The 17,482-nt window shown below is 34.4% G+C and overlaps 1 protein-coding gene across 1 annotated transcript; it reads left to right on the top strand.

Annotated features, from left to right (window-relative positions):
* The first annotated feature begins 874 nt into the window (after positions 1-874).
* LOC123314101 lies at positions 875-16,734 on the top strand. The gene is made up of 14 exons (XM_044899217.1): positions 875-1,060; positions 2,476-2,666; positions 3,039-3,155; positions 4,364-4,654; positions 5,177-5,398; positions 5,465-5,650; positions 5,787-5,952; positions 6,657-6,709; positions 10,651-10,674; positions 11,928-12,054; positions 13,331-13,530; positions 13,819-13,998; positions 14,463-14,711; positions 16,160-16,734. The coding sequence occupies exons 3-14, from the start codon at positions 3,125-3,127 to the stop codon at positions 16,579-16,581; spliced, it is 2,151 nt and encodes a 716-aa protein (XP_044755152.1). The 5' UTR covers positions 875-1,060; positions 2,476-2,666; positions 3,039-3,124; the 3' UTR covers positions 16,582-16,734.
* The last annotated feature ends 748 nt before the right edge of the window (positions 16,735-17,482 follow it).

Genomic DNA, 17,482 nt, shown 5'->3' with positions numbered 1-17,482 from the left:
TTTTCCTTGAAAGGAGGACCCAGTTAATCAGCTCATTATTCAATAATAGTTAGAGGAATATTCGAGAGCACCTTTTGCGACTTAATTTAACAGGAGTTTAGAATTATCGGGCAACAGGGCTGGTCACTGGGGCTAAACATCAACCCAATCAAGACCACAGTAAACTTCCAGCCAAGAAATCCCTCTTCCTTAATGGAGATATCATAGGAGTGGAAGTCTGGAGTAATCCTCGATGGGCAACTAGCATATTGATGCTACTACCTACTCTTTAGCAAGAGTAGGTAATTATCAGTTGCCCTTCGAACCTCCCAACAATTTTTTCTGGTATCGATTAAAGATAGTTCAAAGATATCGGTCATTGAAAACATACATATAATGTATGTTGAACGAAAAAATAGTTAATGCAATATTTAAATCATCCTTTCTGCAAACAATCATTATCTTTTAAATTCTTCACGAACTAAGTCGAATCAATTAAATTAATTATTCATAATTCCATTCATATTAACCTATGACATAGTACACACTGCAATCCTTGCGAAATGTTTTGAGGAATCGAACAGATGTATATGGTTCTGTACTTGACACAGAAATCGCGTTTATAATGGGAGTTTTGTTAACCAATATTGAAGGTGCTAATTACTAACATTCAATTTGATCCTGTATCCCAAGGATGATTATTCATTGCAGTTTGAATATCATACAGTTATGAGTTGTTTTCTTGGATGAGCTATATGTTTTTAATCAAATTATAAATGGTCGGCTTGGAAAATTTCGGGCGTTTTTTGAGACACACTGATTTTCCATCATCACTTCGTCTTCCATGTTAACTGAAATAAATTATGCATACCTATACGATTCCAAGGACCAACTAGTAAAGACAAAATTATTGTTATGAGGAAAATAATGACTGTTATTCATTTTATGAGGTCTGAAATGGGATATGAATAAAAAACAGCGTATAAAGAGATTAAATGGAGAAAGAATAATCGTCAGTATAACTACGCCTGAACCATAGGTTGAAGATAGGATCTGCCGATTTGTTTCGATTTCGATAGGGGTAAGTAGCAGAAATTCATTTTTGTTTAATTTTTTTAGTAAATGCTCATAATTTCTTCATAGGTGAATTCTCAAGTCAACTGATCTTTATAGACAGATCAGTAGAAGACGTGGTTGATCTAAACAGCTTACTGGATTTATGAATGAATATGAATTGTCCGAAGAATGTTTATCATTATACAGGGACTTTAAAAATGATTGTAACATCGTAGTTAGCTTTGATTTTTTCTTATTCCGTTGAGAATTATAATGAAACTTCGAAATTAACTGCCATTCTTATTACAGTATCCCAAATTTTCATTGAAATATCCTGAATCTTCTGTTTCCAAAACCGCGAAAATGATTGAAATCTGAAATATTTCGACCACTGCGATGTTACAAAAGACTAATGAAATTGAAATTTTTGGTCTTTTTATCAAGTGAATCCCAGAGATATGTCAAATAAAGAAATGTCATGCAGGCTGACAATTTATTTTTAATGTGCATATACATGCTGATGCTGATCAGAAATGACATAAATTATATAAATTATTGATTCATTATTTCCTTCAAACTGAGCGACTAAAAAATAAAATAAGTGGGTACAGTAATTCGCATATCAATAATTGTTATGGTATAAAAAAGGTTTTTCATTTTCAATGGTATAGTTTGTCTAACGAAAAAAGTTTCTTCCAAACCAAAGGGGTGGCTTTTTCTACCCCTTGCAATTGTTGGGAAACAGGGAGTTTAGAATGTCTGTGTCGGCTCAATTTCATGGTTGTTGAGAAAATATTGAAAATTGCTTTGCTATGCTGAAAAAACTCTATGAAAGATCCGCACCATGTTTTAAGAAGGAATAATCCCTTCAAGTTAAGCGCAATTATTCATTTACACCATGTATATCAACTGAGGAGATATCCAGCTTGAAATATATATTTTCTATACACAGGGTGTTTCACCATAAATACAGTCCAGTTTCGGAGCTTAACTGAGATACTGGGTGTTAAGGTAATTTCTCAGCAATGTTTTGTTGAGTTTTTGTTGAGAAATTATGGTTTCTGGTCATATATCAGTAGTCGAATCACCAAAATTGTTTATCCCTATGAACTTTAATAACGCTTATAGTTTTATAGGTTCTGTGCAATTAGTTTTTGATCTGGATATCGATATTCGCAATGGAATTATAAAATGTCGATGCTAGGTACCGTCTACTAATTTCACGCCTTTATCTTCTGGAGAATCAGAGAGAATATTTGAAGGAAAAAAAAATTCAAAAGTTGTTTTGTTGTCCGATACAGTACCCAATTTTTATGTATACTGCTACAGTAGATCAAAATGTTTTGACACGAAGTGAGCACACATCTATTATATCAATCAATATTATGCATAGTGGTTCAGTACATGAACGATTATCATGAAAATAGTATTTATGTGCAGGTCTCCTCTGAGTTGATACTGTAAATTAGTTAACAGTTCTACATCCTTCTTGCAATGTACATCAGAATATCGTTTTTAAAAACCCTAATCTCCATATTGGTGGTGATGCAGTTGAAAAATCGTTCGAACAATGCAAACCAATGACAACACCTTGATCTTACAAACACATATGATCAATAATTCAAAAGGAGGTAGGTGCTTCGCACTATTTAATAATTTTATTTCTCATTCATTCTTTGCCTTGTCACTATTTAGTCTTATGTAACCAATACGATTTGTAAAATTACACAATATTCGGACGAGACTTCAATGGTCGACAATTACTACAATTTCGTCCTTTGAATACTTATTCAAAAGTTGCCTAAAATCGCTTTCTATTGATACGTATCGTATTGGCCTGTCTGAATTATTGTTTTCATTCCCCGCTGAATTCTCTAGCGTGGAAAGTCTAAACCCGGTAAAATTTTTTTTCGGTCGCATCTATGGCTTTCGTTCCGACTTATCCTTTCTTCAAAAGCTACTTAATTATGTGTGATCCGTTATAATTGTTGTTCTACGAACAGGTTCACGGTTTTCCTCTGTCGTTCCGAACAGGATGAGATCCAAATATTGGACATTATTGAGTCGGCGGTGATTTTTAGTGATCATTATGTGCGAGCGAATCATATTTCTTTTATTGGGTGAGTACACTTTTTACACTGACGCTCTTGCTTTATTCTCTTCTCTTCGCAGCACATACACTGCAAGTCTTGGAATAAATTCAGTAAATAAAAGACAGTTTTTTGTTATAAATATGCTCGGATAGGTCCATTAGTATTTTAAATTTCGCTCTTTTGATGTTTCCCAAATTTGAGATATGTCATCAATAATTTTTCTAAGGACGATCCTAAATCTTCTTAAGAGTATAGTCTTCAAAGGCATATCAAGTTACAAGTGCTTGCCAAATATCAAATTCTTATATTATTTGTCGTTCAAAAGGTATTTAAAAAATAAGCTAATTCGAAAACGAAGGGATCTAATTCAATTAAATAATTTAGACAGCTGAGAAATGGAATATCTAGAGGTATTTGCTTACCATTTTTCCAAACAAAAAAATGTAACAAGTAAGAAAAGTGACATCGTACAAAACTAAACTGAAACATACAATATGGATATGAATATTTAGAATTCTTGGAGGAAGTACTAGATCCGAGTGTGGCTGTTGTATTTCCTGATAAAACCGATGACTTATAGGGATATTAGATCAGATCTTAATTATAATGGGGACATCTGGTTTCAACAAGAAAGAGCCTCCCCATTTTGCCACACCTATCCGTGCATCTCTCCATGACGATAGATTGGTACAGGAAAACCTTTTGAATAGCCTCCTAGAACTACAGATTTAACACCTATGGATAATTTCTTATGGTGGCATATGAAAAGCTTTGAAAGTTCTTGAGGACAAACCGGGAAACATTAAGCAGTTAAAGGAACTTGTTAGACAGAAGTGAAGGCTAAGTAATAATTAGAAATGTCCAAAACAAGTTTCGATTCCGTTTAGGAGGATATTGCCAGTTAGTTGAGGGACAACTTTTGAGCATTTCTAGAAGAAACATATTTGAGTTGAAATCAGATACCTAGATCAGTTGTTAATATTTCTTCATCTCTCAACTGAATAAAAATTTCATACGCATGTGTTACTTAAGATACACTACAGGAATAGCCATAAAATATTAGGATTTCCATTCAAAAAAATTATGAAAAAAGTCATATCTCAAACTCAGAAATCAATAAAAACATTTGAAGAAGATTTTTCGGGGATTATATCAAAAGGGAATAAATAAAAGAGAGGTTTGAAATAATCACATGTAAAATACAAAAACTGCAATAATTCCTATTTTTTTGACAGTGGCGAACTCCATCATTGACGTAACCTCATTGGATATAACCTTTGGTGATTGCCCACTTATTTTCAAGGAACCCTGCAGTTCCAAGTACATAAAGTTCATACTTTCTCACACAGTAAATGGTGAAATTCATCGACAGTTATTGGATAATTTTCATCCAAAATTGCCCGATGATTTCAGAGAGGGGGATGATGTCAAAATTGTCATACATGGGTATGGAGGGTTATCTGTGGACACAGGTACAACGAATGTTACAGCAGCCTACGAAAGGAAGAAATATAACATCATAACAGGTAAAATTTCACATGTATTATTACAACAACAAATTATTTAACACTGTCGCCCTAGAAGTACCTACCTTCTTTTGGTTCGGGAATTACGCAAAATTACGAGTTTGGATAGGTAATGATGATTTATAGTATCAGTACACTCAAAATTAGCATTAATTTCATTTCTTCTTATTCCCATACTTAAGGTTTAAAATATTCCTATGAAATTTGTAGTATTTCAATGATAAAGTTTTTAAGCTGTTCACAAATTATCTTTATTTCTTGTTTCTCATTGGAAATTTTAAGGAAAATCCACACTTTGAGTTTGGTTTTCCTGGCATTCAAAAACAGCGTTCCATGATGATTTATTTGATGTTTAGCAAAAAATTAATGAACAATAAAGCCCGAAACTACATGCACTTTGATTTTTTTTCAAAGAATACATCCAGCTGACTGTTATATAGAATCCAGGATAAAATAACAAGGGGGGTTTTAAATTTTGTTGCATGATCGAACAAGGGCAAGACCAATATAATTTTTTTTCAGTGGATTGGGGAGCCCTGACACATCTCCCATGCTACCCAACAGCCTTCTTGAATACCTGGCATGTAGCACAGTGCACTTCTATACTTATAGTTGGTCTGCTATCCAATGGAATACAGCTGAAAAAAATTCACGTCGTTGGTTTCAGTTTGGGAGCACACATAGCTGGATTTACAGGGACGCAGCTAAAAGAAACGGCAGGATTAAAACTGACCAGGATAACAGGTAACTACGCAACTAAGCCAATAGGTGAGATATTCCATAGTAATATCAATTGAATTGTTTTCCAAGGATTGGATCCTGCTTTACCATTTTTCGCTACTTTGGATAACCATTGGAAGTTGGACCCAGGAGATGCAGATTTTGTAGATGTTATCCACACCAGTGCCTTGACTTTTGGTAAATTTGAAGCGAGTGGACACGTTGATTTTTATGTGAATGGTGGTTCTCTGCAACCGTTTTGCAAGACAAGGCCATGTAAGTTTATCTTGTACACCAGAAATTGTTATTTTGAAAGAAAAGCAACAAAAGTATATGTTCTTCTTTGTATTTCAATATTATTAGGCGTATCCATTGTTTCTGATAGATTAACTCAATTTATTAATTTTTGCAGATCCTCCTTTGTGCAGCCATATTTTAGCTGGATTATACTTCGCAGAATCGATCATGGACGAGAAAAAGTTTATTGGAACCAAGTGTGATTATCTAACACCGAATTTTATTTTAGGAATCTGTTCGTCGAACAAAACAGCAGTTATGGGTGAACATGTAAACAGGAAGTGAGTACCTAGTTGCAAAATTCAACGGAATAATTAAACGAAAAATTGTGTTGGTTGATTTCCCACTGAAATGCTGTATGATGGATATTCTGGATTTTAGCAAAAGCCTATACGGAATAAAACCCCATTATGAAAATATTTAATACAAGCTGACCCAGCAGAGGTTGTCCTGCCTTAGATCTGTCTCATTTACAATCAGTCAATGGAAGTAAATGAGAGATACAAAAATAAGTAGGAATGTTATGAGCAGACTCAAAATGATAACCATATTGAACTTTGAGAATCGATTCAGATCAATTGCTCATTTGTCAACTGTCAACAGTAACAGTCAGCAAATTTCAATCACTTTTCCGTGGAGGGTAGACTACCCAGCATACTTTCGTTCGCGAAATCGAAATTTCATTTGGTTTTTTTGATTTGCCTAGCCAATATTTCCTAATTTTTCTTCCGTTATAACCTTTCACGAAGTATGAGGAAGGTTTAAAATGAAATTGAATAAAATCGCTTTAGCCGTTTTTACGTGCTGTGATGACAACGCAAAATAGGGATCTATTTTTATTCATAAAGATGAATTTTCAAAATTCGCCAGCTTTGTGAACACCAAAGATATGAATTTTATACGTTGTTTATTGTTATATGAATTGTGGATAATTTATGTATTTTTTTCTTGTCAAATATGATGTTTATATTTGGTTATTTTTCAGTTCTAGGGGCATTTATTACGTGGAAACAGCAGAGCAGCCCCCTTTCGCTTTGGGTGATATAGATTATACTTATTTATTTTATAAATAAAACTATTTACAAAAAAATTTCTATTATTGACAATTTTTTACATAAGTACTCGATGAAGATGGACATCAATCAGTGTGAAACATGTTGTAAATGAATGATATTCCTGTTATTCGAAACAATAAGGACTCCTACACCACATTTTATTGAATTCCCCCATCCTACATCGACCTTCCTAAAACATTTATATTTACTGATAGAGTTCTATAGAGGGAAATTTGTAGATCATCTTCATACATGTTCAAAAAGTTAAACATTGTTTGGTAATCAAATTCTAGCTACCTTGTTGTTAATTCTTTGTTCCATAAAAAAGTGAAGGTTACAATATAAACATGCGGAAGGGGAAACAATAGAGCTTAAGGTCTGATATAGATCCTAACAAAATGAAGATAGAATTATTAACTTCGAAACGATTCAAATCAAATGATGAAACTTCTTCACTTCATCTCTAAACAGAATCATGATGCACTGCTAGAAGTTGGGAAATCAACCATAAAATCTTTCTAATAACCTGATTAGGGGCAAAATACGGCTTCCTATAAAAAACGTACCCTGCTCGTAATTTCCTTGGAAGAATATGTTCCTGCCACTTGACTTATTTTATAATAACTACATATTGTCGGCAGTAAGCGCTTACCATTAATCCATCAAAGAACTGCGCACGTGCACGCAAGTTTGGTTTATGGCAGTTATCTAAACGACATGCGTCAACAGAAATTAATTGGATGTGAAATACGAATCAGGAAACAGTGTTTGTTGATGTTTTGTATGTTCAGTAGTAAAAACAGAAACGACTTTTTTCTTCACTGATCTCTCATCAACATATAATTAGGAGGAAAAGGTTCGGCTTTCTAGTCAAGTGGTATAAAACGTGCCGAAAGATATGTTCCTGCCACTTTCAATTTATCTTTTATTAGTGTCTACAGTGTAAGCACCCATCGTAAATAATTCCAAGAAATATTTGCACGTGCACATAGATTTGGTTTATGAATATCATTTAATGGACATGAAATTAGTTCTACGTGAAATACGTGTTGTACCTATTGAATGTTTCATTGGAGAAAAATGATCAAAAGAGTAATAAACATCTGAGTGATTTTTTTTTTTTCAATCCTATACTTATCTCTCTTTCACATAACTAGGACTAAAAAAAATTTGGTTTCGGAGTCAAGTAGTACAAAACGGTGATACCCACGGTCCATGCTATCAAAAGACATTCTCCTGCCACTTTATTCAATTTATTACTGGTAGTAATTGTCGGCAATAGGTGCCTAGCGTGAATACGAATAGGAAATGTGTACACATTCTAAAGGACATGCGTAGACAGAAATTCCTTCGATGTGAAATACTTACGACGCAATGTTTTTGTTGTACCATTAGTAAAGGTTTTGTCACTATTCAACCAATTACGATCAACTCTGGGTAATGACTCTGAATAAAGACGATTATTTAGATGCGTATGAACCTATTAAGCATTTTTTCAAGTGGCTGAAAATTATTCGATTTTTCCTTTGTTACTGTGTTGTCGTATCTGGACAGATAACGAGTTGAAAATAATGCAAAGTTGATCGATGTTTTTATTTTGTTGAGAGGTTTGAGTACCTGTTTATTAAAAAAGATGGATCAATGATTGATAAGTGGACAAATAAACAACAACATGCTTTTTATGAAATTAATAGTGAAAAAAGTTTCACTTTTCAAATCTTTTGTTAAATTTTTTAACCTGTCCTCATGCGTAGCAAAAAATTAGCTAAAATTAGTAGAGAAGAACTATTTCTGCAAAAAGTCATTATAGGAAAAGGTTTTGCACCATTTCAGAACAAACATAGTCCGGAAGAATTCAAATTTAATAAGGGTTCTTTCAAAATAATTGTTTTACTGGCTTCGATTCACTGAATTCATTGCAAGTTATAGGGACTCGCACTGTACAGTGCATCCCATTTTGGGTGAGACAGCTAGGTTTCTCGCTTGAAATTTGATAGACCTCCTGTCCTACTTTTTTGTGAAACTCAAGTTGTCCTAATCAGATTTTACATAACTGCTTCCGTTTATGAGATACAGGGCGATTTTGGAAATTGATACTTTTCGGGCCCTTCCTTTATCTCCGAAGTTATTAGAAATAATGCTGAGCTAAAAACTACGTCTGATACAGAATTCTGCGTAGAATCCAGGGGCGTAGTCAATATTTTTTTCGAAGTATGATTCTGAAGATACGACACAAACCTATATTTTGTTCAATGTAACACACTGTATTTTATTACTTCGTTGAATTCGTTATTTTTTTCCCTTCAAAATGATGTATAATATTGTATGGGTAGGATGTTCTAAAAACACTAAAATATCACATATTTCCAATAACTTCGGAGATAAAGGAAGGGTACGAAAAGTATCAATTTCCAAAATCGCCCTGTATCTCATAAACGGAAACAGTTATGCAAAATCTGATTAGGCCAACTTGGGTTTCACAAAAAAGTAGGACAGGACTGTGGAAACCTGGCTGTCTCACCCAAAATGGGATGCACTGTACAGTTGGAAGTAATGTTCATAAAATCAGAAATAGTGAACCCAGTTGTCTCAACACCGGAAGCACTTGACGACTTCGTACGTGGAAATTGCTCAGTGGGTCATCTTCGAGGCCAATGTCAGCGTAGTTACGAGATCAAGATCTCAATGAATTTTCGACATGCCAGGTGAAATGGTAGTGCTTCAAACGGCTTCAGCTCGTTTTACAGGTTCCTTCATATTCATTTAAAATGCAGCAAGTGTTGTAACAGGTATCATCATTATTCCTTCACCATTTACGTCTTTACAGTTAAAATTGATACAGGTCCTATATAAATATACTACAAGACACATTTGAGGGCGAAGGATAGCTCTCAAATCTGGGATATACCATTTTTGTATAGTGTGCACAAGATTTATCGCATCTATGGAGAGAAATTTTCTAGAAAGGTCTGGTTAGTTTACTGCTGACAGACTGTACAGTTTTTCAATTCAATAGAAAGTATGGCAATAAAAGTCTAATGTAAAGGCATTAGACTTTATTAGGAACTATAAAATTTGAATTAATTGAAGAACGATGAAATTCAAACTCAATAGGGAAATGATATATCCCATAAAAAAATCACACTCATATATTAATATTAAAAACATTAAATAACATCTGAATAAATGAAAATAAAATCATAGATGCCCACAAATTTTGAGTGTGAACTAAGGATTGAGTACCTACAATCGAGAAGCCCGGTATACTACCTCTAAATTAGTATTGTGGTGAAATTGTGAATTGTTTTTATGATTTATTATAGTTTTTCCACTCCTGACCTCGAACAGTTTGTGTGATGCAGTGATTTAGCGATCAGAATACAAATGGGGGTTAAAAAAATTCTCATTTCCATTGAGAAAGTGGAAATTGTAAAATATTTTGACGATTTCGGAAATTATAAACTTCCGCCTTGAATTTCCAGCTTTTTTGTCAGCCACAAAAAGTCTAATCGCGGTTAAATCGAAGCTTTTCGAATGTTGCGCAGTGTATGTTAATTTATCCTATCAAGCGGTAACTTTCTTCCTCATCTAGTCTGGTTTATCAGATTCAAACGAAATATTTCGAGTTGATAATCGAGAAAATCAGCTTGATCCATAGATACTATTTCCAAGTTGATAAAACTTACCCCGTTGCATACACCAGTATAAATATACGGAAATTGCATGAGCGGCATTAGAATCTTCTATAAGTGGTTCATTACGTGAAAACACTGACAATATTCGCCTCAAAAATGTGCATTCAGTATTCAGTCCATCATCAATGAAGGATGATCCACTTAGCAACTTTGTCAATTGAGCCGTAGATTTTATTTTGACAGTGACTATGTGATGTGAATTGTGGGAAAATGGATAAAATCGTAACAGTTTTTGTTATTCTGTTGTGGCAGTGTAAGTGGAAACATTTCAGTCGTTGGGTAAACATATTTCATTCTTTCCAACCAATTCGTTTCCTTATATTTCTGTTTTTGGAATGTTTGAAGTCCCATCACAGCCCACCTCACGTCTGTGTTGTCTTCTCTTTTGATTTACAACTGAATTAGAGCATTTTTACCTAGAAGACAGAATGACAATAACTAAGAATTGCAATAACTGAATAACTAAAGTTTGATTGATATAGGTAAAATAGGTAATTCATTGAGATTTTATGAATGATTTTTTTGTAGCATCAACGAATGAATTATTTGTTTCCATATACCATCATTTCAAATTAAACTTCTAACGATGCATTTTCATTCAATTAAAATAGTATTTTCGTCCTAGTTACTAAATCGTTGTTTTGAAGTAATTCGTTACATGAATTCCCAGTTCATTTAATCTAATACCAACACCACATTGAAAATTATTGAATATTCAGATAAAAACGTGAATTAAGATGCCAAGATCAAGGTCACTTCAAACATACTTCAATTCGTATTCAACAGTAGTGAAAATCTTTTCTAATCTTCAAATTACTAATTTTTCCATTGCGATCGAAGTTTTGGTCTTCAATATCGGTGTTCCATGAAAAGTCGTCACTCCCTATACTGATAACTTATGAAAAATAATGAACCCACTATGATGACTGACCATTGTTCTTATAAAGCGACGCGGCAATATTAAAATAATCGAATATTTCAAAGCGTAATCCATCTATGAGGTCCTTGAAACCAATTTATTAGATAATTAATTGACTATAGTACAATTGTGATGGAAACAAGAGACACGTGGTGTGTGTTTTCAAAAGATACAAAGATCTTTACAGGGACATGATGCTCTTCCAAGAAAAGTGTAGGAATAGGTTGGTAATAGACTCGGATAAAACAATTGTTCTCAGTTCCTGATGTAATTCTATATTAATCAACTCTATTTCAACGTAATAGTGAATGAGCTCAAAGCAAATTAATCGCATGCTCCATTTATTCTTTAAGTCCGATTTATGGAGAGAAAGTTAGTTAAATATCGTTTTGTCCAAACTGGTTACATCATGAATTTTCTCCGGCTGGGCTTCCAATTTTTCTCTTTCTTTGTGAGTATGTATCTCTCAAATTTCATTAGAATCATTAGTAACACCATCATTGCTTCGTGTTTTCAGTATTTATATGTGCATGAATATCAATGTTATTAAGTTATGAAAATCAATTAACACATTTTTTTTCCATCAGTTGTGGATTGTCAAACACCAACCATTAGTATAAATGTGCCTAATTACATGGTTCCATTACCAGAAGGAATGAACAGTCTGAGGAATGAAGGATTAGTAGTAGGAAATTGTAAAATAGTCATCAATGAGTAAGTATAACTATTGGTGTTGAATCCTCAAAGACTTTATTCACTATTTTGTGGAAAAATTCCCGAACAGTTCAGGTTTGTCATGAAGTGAAGGGTTTGTCACATATACCTTCTATGAGGGGTGAAATGTAGTTGAGTTTTTTAAAGTACAACCCTAACTTTGTTTACCAGAAATATACAGGGTGTCTGTGAACAAATGCGAAGGACTTAAGGGGATGATTCCTCGATGAAAATAGTCAGGGGTAGTTCTTATGATTTTTTTTCGAAATCGACCTCCCTTTCAAGATACAGCCTCTGGAAGTCGATGACGAGTTGACAGTTTTTAATTTTTTTTACGGATTCTAAAAACACTGAGTCATAAAACTATACATAATATGAAGCACACAAGTTTTTTAGATCTCAATGAAAATAACAACCCCTTATGATTTTCCTTCGAAAATTATTTCGTGGGATAGATTTTTCGAAAAATAAAATTCTCTTATGGTTTTCCATTCAATTCTGGAGAAAAAAAGTCTCTTGCAAAATTTCGATACAGTCGATACTTTTCTCGGAATAAATAAAACTTACAAGCAGTATACGAAGGTATATGAGGCGGAGAGTTCATGCATGTATTTTAGTGGGAGGTAGTCATTCTATGGAACACTTATGTATACGATAAAATGGAATGAACAGAACTGCTTGTAAGTTTTTATTTATTCCGAGAAAAGTATCCACTGTATCGAAATTTTGCAAGAGACTTTTTTCCCCAGAATTGAATGGGAAACCATAAGAGAATTTTATTTTTCGAAAATCTATCCCACGAAATAATTTTTGAAGGAAAATCATAAGGGGTGGTTATTTCCAACCCCTAACAATAAAGTTATGAGATCTAAAAAACTTTTGTGAGTAACATCTACTTAGTGCCTCATATTATGTATAGTTTTATGACTCAGTTCTTTTTAGAATCCGTAAAAAAAAATAAAAAACTGTCAACTCGTCATTGCCTTCCAAAGGCTGTATCTTGGAAGGGAGGTCTATTTCGAAAAAAATTTATAGGAACTATCCCTGCATATTTTCATCGAGGAATCATCTCCCTGAGTTCTTCGCATTTGTTTACAGACTCCCTGTAAAGACCTTTTATTGCTGAAGATGATCTAATCTTTGATGGGGTTATTTTCATCCACCCTTTCTTTTCATACAGATGAACTGGATCTCATTTGGAGCTTAATCCTTTTTCATACCATTTTCCATCAATTTTACTTTATGCGGGTGAATAATGTGACTTGCTTTTTTCAAGCCTTTGCCCTGACCCAGACATAAAATTCTTCCTCTACACCAAGAGTCATCCAGACGTGCCTGAACCAGTTAGAATAGGCTCCGATCCACATGTTTCAAACTTATCTTTGACATCGTTCGATCCTAAGAAGCCTGTGAAAATAATCATACATGGGTACAATTCCGATATGTTTTTGGCTGTTTTGGTGGAAGTTAAGAACCGTGAGTACTCTTTTTTCCCTGAACCACATTCTATAGGATAAAGCATACAAACTCCATTACTGGATTATGAGTTTTGAACCAAATTCTGCTGATGCTGAGGTTTCTTAGCTCCTATAAATTGCTCTGAAGAGTTTCTCTCGTAAACTGTTTGAAGCAGCAAGCAATGGTTTGAAAAACGGCTTCAGAGCACAGTTTTTTCGAGTATTAGAGAAAATGCCTAGAAGTTGCTCTGTCCTTGATTTATTCGGAAATGTGAAGGCATCCGTTAGTAAATAATATTTTTTTCAGAGTACTTGAAAACCAATGATGTCAACGTGTTTGCTGTAGATTGGTCTCCTCTTGGTCAGTCTCCATGCTACATAGCTGCTTTGTGGAATTTGAAACATGTGGGAGTATGTACTAGCCATTTAGTGGAAAGAATAAGAGAATTGGGTACTGAAGACATCCATGTTATTGGCTTCAGTTTAGGTAAGTTCAGTAATGAATATTACTGTTCCCAGAGAAGTCGAAACATCCAAGAGCAACTGTAGACTGGTTTCGGGATCATTTTCCCTCGTTAGAACAGAATAGTACTGAATCTTCCGAACGGAGGATGGAAGTCTTAAGCGATCTCGGGGCGTCGTTTTGAGATATCTCATCACGATGCGCCACCTGTCACGCAAAGACTGAACCAAACTTCACTTTCTCTGCAGACTCCTATAATTCAGTAATTTAAGATTATTTCCAAATTGATTATGATTGCATCTGCCTTTTCATCTTGAGTGTTCTTCGTTTTTCCTTCATTTGACAGTATATGTTCTGTTAGTGAAGAAGGATTCTTCTCTTTCTCTAAATCTTGATGGAGTCGAATTTCATCTCCACAGATATCAACCATGTGTAGGACGTTCCAAATGGACTTAAAACTTGAATGATCTTATTTCTCACTCTTACAGGAGCTCACGTCCCTTCTCACGTGGCGAACGCTCTCCTGCCTTACAAGTTACCAAGGGTAACGGGCTTGGACCCAGCTGGACCAGGATTCATAACTGCCAGCAAGGAGAATAAGCTGGACAAGGAAGATGGAAAGTTTGTGGACGTGATCCACACCAACTGTTTCATGCAGGGTCTTGTGGAGGAGCTGGGACATGTTGATTTCTACTTGAATGGTGGAATTGTTCAGCCTGGGTGTTGGGCAGAATCCAGTAAGCACGAATTCTTTCGATATTATGAATATTTTATTTCCAAATTCATATATTTGTTTATGAATACTCCATTCACTTTCATTATGGTACTCGGTTGGCCATGGAAATTTGCACTTTTCACTCCGTATAATACGAAAATGTGGGGTTATGACGCTTGTCAAAACATTTTTGGGTTTTAAATCAACGCTATGTTGCCCGTTCTACGTGAAAGTTTCTGTTATTACGTATTTTATCACAATGTCGAATCTCTTCGGAAAATATGTGACGAACATAATTGAAGTTTATACAAACTGATTGAAGGCATACCAAATCCAGATATTTGCATGGAAAATACAAGAGATCAGTATAATATCATTATATGCACTAGCTCGAGGAGAGTTAATGTTCGTTACCTTCTTTGGCTTAAGTTTGAATACGTTACATCGGTGTAGATTTCAAAAATATCAACCCGAAGATGAAATGCATATGATGCAGTGGTTGGGAATGAGTATCTCCCGAAGGAATTAACAGATAATTACAAGAATGTTAAATTCTTCAACAAAAATCATCTTGCATCAATATAAGTAAAAGGAATTAATGGAAGTTTCAAGTCAAGATGAACTTCACCTTTGAACAATAATTTCACATGAATAAACAATTAACAGGACAACTGGCGCGTATTTGTGGCTGTTCATCTTAATACATTGATATAATAATAATAATACTTAGGTATTTATTATGGTACCTTAAAATATTTAGAATGTATAGGACAAGTCAAATGAAAAATAGAAAAATCAATTTTCGTGAACTTATTCTACGATGACATTCATCGAAAATCCTATAGTAAACTTTCCGCATTAATTCACTCAAATACAAATTTCCTAAATGCCACCACTTTTTTGGGTCTTCCAATAGAAGGAAATTCTTTTTCATCCCCTACATTCACAATCTTTCTGATTGTGGAAATATTCAGCTGAAATATAAGTCGTTCAGATTCAGATGAAACATTATATAAATATAACTATTTGAATGAGCGGACCTGAATTCTAAAAAGCACTTCCTGAAACCCTGCCTCTTTTTTTTCAATCACTTTCGGCATTTTCGTAATAAAAATTGATATTAGTTGTGGCAACGGCGTTATGACATTAACGACATTTCATGAGTGCCAACCTTACTCCGATCTAGTTACAAAGACTTGAGAAAATTATTTCATGGCCAACCGACTGCTAAAAAAATGTGAATGGAGTTATACATGCTTTAGAAATTTGCGATGAGATCAGAATGAGTAAGGTGGTACATTGTGTTTCAAAATTGATATCAGACATTTTTCAGAAGTGATTTTGGGGGGGGGGTCATAATTTTATATTGGAAATTCTGTAAAGTCTGTATTTCAGATGTTGGAAGGGAAATCCCAGAATAATTTTGTAAGAAACATAACTTGCAGCCCTTTGAAGTCATTTTTTTTCCAGGATTTTTCGCCTGCAACCACCACCGAGCCCCTTTATACTTCGCTGAATCCATAAATACCCAACTCGGATTCTGGGGATGGCCATGCCCCTCCTATTTTCAATACATCATCGGTAACTGTCCACCCAAAGATCCTCAGATAATCATGGGAGAACACATCGCCAGAAATTCAACCGGAGTCCATCTGGTCATAACCGAGTCGGTTTCACCATTCGCTATAGGAAAGTATACAGGTCCAGCCATCGAAATATACCTCAGGTCCAATAGGCAACGAATGGACGTTTTGAAGAAATACAAGAGAACGATCGAGGATTTCCTCTACGAGGAAACTTTTGCAGATATTGTGTACAACAGAACGTATTTGAAGGAACAATTGTATGACAAATTGGCTGAAGAAATCGTGCCGGAAGTTTTTTCGGTTTAAACATTTAGCGGATAAAACTTCATGACAGAGTGCGACTGAGTGAATGTGATAAGTGATATCTAACTATTCATCTGAATAAGGACCAATTATTCTATATTTATCATGAATAAGCTATAGCTTATTAGTTTTAAGAATAAATGATCTAGATCGTTTTATTGCTATTGATAAGCTCATTCCAATTTCCACCACAAACGAGAAGCGTTCAGCGCAAAATGTTTCCTGGAAGATTCAAGCAAGCAAAGTTCACCATTGTAAAGTTGATTTTATAGCGTCATTTTGTTAAAATTACTCAATAAAATAGCATCACTTGAACTAAATATGATTATTCCTTTCGTTCATACGTTGGATTTCTTGGATGGTTGAGGATATCTTGAATGAGATGAAAAGTGACGCTGTTGGGGTGGATGAAGTATCACTGCGGATGATTCAATTGTGTAGACCATTTATTATTTATTATTATTTTCTTAATCTCTGGAAGATTGCCCTTGGAAAGCCAATTCAGAAAGTTAAGAACCCCTCGTCGTTTTCTGATCTCAGAATTATAAGTATATTGCCATTCTTGTCGAAGATTCTAGAGAAAATACTTCATAATCAGATCATCAATTATCTGAGATCAAACAATTTACTGCCAGATAAACAGTGTGGATTCAGAAAAAAACTATAGCACTGCGACGGCACTTGCGACTGTGACCAGTGATATCATAGAGGCTTATGATGCAGGATTGGCCACTATTCTCATATATTGCTTGATTATTCGAAGGCCTTCGATACCATTAATCATGAAATGTTGATTGCTAAAATGAAATATTATGGTTTTGACTTTTCTTCACTGCAATTGATAAGATCCTACTTAAGTGATAGAATTCAGTATATATCCGTCAATAATGTGTTATCGTCTCCG

The sequence above is a fragment of the Coccinella septempunctata genome, chromosome 5 (assembly GCF_907165205.1).
Source record: "Coccinella septempunctata chromosome 5, icCocSept1.1, whole genome shotgun sequence".
In the NCBI taxonomy this organism is placed as follows: domain Eukaryota; kingdom Metazoa; phylum Arthropoda; class Insecta; order Coleoptera; family Coccinellidae; genus Coccinella; species Coccinella septempunctata.
The sequence above is the reverse complement of the archived record's forward strand: the minus strand, read 5'-3'. Positions and strand labels throughout refer to the sequence as shown.

What these genes read in the sequence shown, in the direction of transcription:
- LOC123314101 (XM_044899217.1), top strand. Translation starts at nt 3,125, where the DNA reads ATGTGCGAGCGAATCATATTTCTTTTATTGG. An exon ending in GAAATATAACATCATAACAG is followed by an intron (nt 4,655 to 5,176) that starts GTAAAATTTCAC and finishes ATTTTTTTTCAG; the next exon opens with TGGATTGGGGAGCCCTGACA. An exon ending in GTTTTGCAAGACAAGGCCAT is followed by an intron (nt 5,651 to 5,786) that starts GTAAGTTTATCT and finishes TAATTTTTGCAG; the next exon opens with ATCCTCCTTTGTGCAGCCAT.